A 3837-nucleotide genomic window follows, 5' to 3' on the forward strand; every position below is an offset into this window, starting at 1 on the left:
AAAAATATTAATCTTCAAAACTATTTATAGAAAATTAATTTGCTACATTTGTCTTCTAATGATTTTTCTAGATGGACATTCCAGAAACAACCAAATTCAAACTCAAATCCAACCTCTCTAATTCATTAGAATAATAAATAGGTCATAAGCTCAACATCTATCATGCAGAGTATTTTAAAAAGAAACTAAAATGTGCACTGTACTACTGTCTCTAAATCTCATCCTTAACATACCCTATTTAACAGATCACTAGTATAAGCAGATATATTCACTTAGGAACTTCTAGTTCCTTGCAAAGAAAGCAGTCATTATAGCAAAACTTTAGACTTCTATTTGGATACATGTTTAGCTACTTAAACTAAGCTGAGAAACATCACAGCAATATACAACCTGAATCTATGTATAATCTAGGGAAAAGCCAACACCACATGATTTCTCATAATATATACCTGATCACAGCATTTCTTTGGAATTAAACAGCAAAATAAAAATTTCTTTCAAACTTATCAGCAATACAGGACTGGGGAGAACAAAGTAAAAGTGAAAAAATAAAATTAAAGAAAGGATACAGCCTTAAAGCACCAGTCTGAGTTCCCACTGCCAGGATCTTCTGCACAGGATCAAAGGCCAGGGCTGAGGGTTGATAGGGAAATCCATGGCGAACAGTCTAGGGATGGGCAAGAGACAACACAGCAACCAAGGCAGTAAGTGAAATTTAAAAACAGGAAAGTCAATACAGCCATTAGAATTTAGAACCAACTATCACCCGATGCAAAACACATATACGTGCACTTACTGCTTAAAAAAAAAGTGAAATCTACATTAACAAAGTTATTCACATAGAACCTGAAAAGACAATAATCTATCCCAGCGACACACTTTAATTTCTCTTTTTCCATAATACTGGTATTCCACAGAAGAAAATTTCTTATTAATATTTTATCCTATTACATCTGACATCAAATGACTAAAGTTTGCAGTGGTTCAAAATTCTGTAAATCCATTAAAAAATGCAATTCATGCTTTATTTGGGGAGTAATGGCTTCACTATTACTTTATTCGGATGCTAAATGCAAGAACTTCTAAGAAAAAGCTGTCATATAATTACTTTCAGTCAAGGATTCAGTAAAGCAATTATCGAACCTCTATCCCAGCATTTTGCACTTGTAACAGAATGAAAACGAGTACAACATATAGTCTTGCAATTTACTACTGAGGCCATAACCATTTTAGGGCATCAGGGCAAAAAAATATATGTGCATGCTTTTACGAAACTCTGACATACAAACACATGGCTATTTATAAGGAAGGTAAGTATTAATACCAAGACAAGTTTGTATTTCTCAATGAGCAGCTGGTGAATTAATTCGCTGCATCATTCTTTCTGAATGACAGAACACTATGCAATTACTGTGTCATTAATAGGAAAAAATCTCAGTATTAACTTTTTGACCAAATACAATGATAAAAGAATCCTGCGGATTTCATACTGTAAGCCACTCGTAACACATTTTAAGGGAAAAGTGATGAGCAAAGATCTGGTAGAACAGGTTTGGCTTTTAGATAAACAATATTCATTAGAAACTGTTTCCAAAGGAAACTTCAAAGTTGGTGAATTATATTAAAATGCTTGAATATAAAAGCTTCCAGATCATTGCTGGTAATGTAAGAATACGAATTAAAGGTCAGATACTACGTTTGAAGCAACCTTAAAGTGATTGCTGCATGTGAAAAGGGAAGAGAGAAAAATCAAGGGAAAAGAGTAAGATATAAATCTCCAAAATAACCCTTCAAAGAAACGTTCGCTAGAGGAGGAACGAGCCCTTTACAGCTATAGATTATTATTGGTGCTCTCTTCCCCTGCACTCCCCAGTAAAGCCCGAGGTGCCCCTTAAAAAGATCCCAATTTTTCAATGACGGCGCCGCGGGACTGCGCGCTCCGTTCACCTTGCAGAGCTGAAAGTGCTCGGACTGGAGCGTTTCCTGGATCTCCGGCTCACGGTTCCCAGTCGGCTGCTGCTGCTGCTGCTGCTGTGAGGTCGAGGACGAGCCGGCGGTCAGGCCGTCCAGCACCTTCCTGATGTTGAATTTCCTCATGGTCTCGGCGGGGCTCCCCCGCAGCCCGGGAACGGAGTCACAGGGGGTCCCCGGGCGGGGGAGACAAGCCGGGGCCGAGGGCAGCTTCGACCGAGGACACGGAAGAGCGGGAGTGTGAGGGGAAGGTGGCAGCTGGGGGGGAAGCAAAAGATAATCCGAACAGGAAATGCTGCGACGACGAGAGAGCGGCGACCCCTCTTCTTCTGAGGCCGCCGCTGCTCGCCGCGGCTGCTGTGGCGCCGCTTCAGCCGCCGCCGCCTCCTCGCTCCGCGGCCCGGCGGCAGCAGCAGTGGCGGCGGCTCCCGAGCCGGCTCAGCCCAGCCTCACCTGGCCGCGGGTGGACTCTGCGCCGCGCCGCCGCCCCGGCTCGCCCCCGCCGCGTCCATGGCCCGCGGCCCAGCCGCTGGTCTCCCGCCCCGACCCCGCAGTCCCTCGGCGCGTCCTCCCGCTCCCGCTCCTGCTCCTCCCAGGGGTTGCCGGCTCTCCCTCCGCGGCTGCCGATGGGCCTCCCCGCCGCTCAGCGCCGCTGCCCGCCCGGCATCGCACGCAGGGCTCCCGGGGTGGGTCCCGAGCTCTCCGCCTCGCTCCGCCGCCGCCAGAGCAGCCCGCCCTCGCTCCTTCAGAGCCCCGCTGTCTTCCTCAGGCGCCGCGGCGGCCGCCGGCTCTCCCCGCCCAGCCGCTCCCCCTCGCCTGACAGGGCGCCTCGGCACACGGCACCAACGCCCGCCCCGAGCAGCCGCGGCAGCCGCGGGTACAGCGCCGGCCGCGGCGGTGGCGGCAGCTGGGCCTCCGCGGAGCAGGGCTGCGGGGCGTGCGCATGCGCACCGCTGCCTCTTCCCTCCTCCCCACCGGCTCCCTAGCCCCCCAGCGCCCAAGCCCGGGCGAAGCTGGGGCTTAATTTATCCTCTGCGAAAATCCCAGACGCTGGCTAAATTTCTTCCACCTCAATCGCACTGCCAGAGTATGCAGCTGCTTCTCCTGCAGCTGGCATAGTAAAAATGTTGACGACTAACAAGCAGCAGGAAACCTTTATTGCAAATTCGGTCATTACAGCGGGGTTTATGCTTTCGCCCGTTAAGCACCGACGAAAGCATAAACACGCTCCCGGCCGCTGGCTGCAATATTATCGTTGTTGCTTTGTTGATGGGCTTCGTTTTGGATTGATTTGGGTTTGGGTTTTGAAAACGAGCGTCTAGGCAACAATGTCAGTGGCAAGAGGATGACTGACTGAGGAGGGCACTAGGAAAGGAGAGAAACCTAGACGGGAACAAGCGGATTCTCTCCTGGAGCTTTCCTGTTGGTGGAATGGGTCCGGCCGTAGCAGGTAGCTGCTGGAATGGAAGAGGCTGCCAAAAGGGAACCGCTCCAGGGCTGGGTGTCTGCCCTGGCCAGTGACACACCACCCCAATCCCGTCGCCGCGCGGGGGTGAGTGGGAACGGGGGCGAGGTCGCGGGGGGCAGTGAATGCCGCGCTGCCACTCGTTTTCAGAACCCTAAATCCGCCCCAAAGCTGATGATCCACTCAGTAATCCCCGGTGGCTTCTCCACTCTCGAGAGGGCAAAGGGGGGTGGGATGAAGTTTTTGCTCAGACCTCTCCGCTGCTCACTGGCTTGGACACAAAGGTCCGGCTCAAGTTTGAAAAGGTGGAGGGAGATTCAGGCGCGGGGCGGGAAGGAAGGGGCGAATCCTGCCGAGAGCGCGCTCGCCCAGGCCAGGTGGATGGGAAGCAAAGGTACGTG

The 3837-nt window shown here is 50.4% G+C and overlaps 1 protein-coding gene across 1 annotated transcript in view; it reads right to left on the reverse strand.

Annotated features, from left to right (window-relative positions):
• Positions 1-2119, reverse strand: part of STXBP5 (syntaxin binding protein 5 (tomosyn)) — a 190629-nt gene extending 188510 nt beyond the window's left edge. The window contains exons 1-2 of the mRNA XM_012655516.1: positions 1948-2119; positions 570-667 (exon numbers count right to left, since the gene is read on the reverse strand). Of these exons, the coding sequence (XP_012510970.1) occupies positions 570-667; positions 1948-2097 (248 nt within the window). The 5' untranslated portion in view covers positions 2098-2119. The remainder of the gene's footprint in view (positions 1-569; positions 668-1947) is intronic.
• Between the last annotated feature and the right edge of the window lie 1718 nt (positions 2120-3837).

This window comes from Propithecus coquereli, unplaced genomic scaffold, assembly GCF_000956105.1.
Source record: "Propithecus coquereli isolate 6110/MARCELLA unplaced genomic scaffold, Pcoq_1.0 Scaffold48, whole genome shotgun sequence".
In the NCBI taxonomy this organism is placed as follows: domain Eukaryota; kingdom Metazoa; phylum Chordata; class Mammalia; order Primates; family Indriidae; genus Propithecus; species Propithecus coquereli.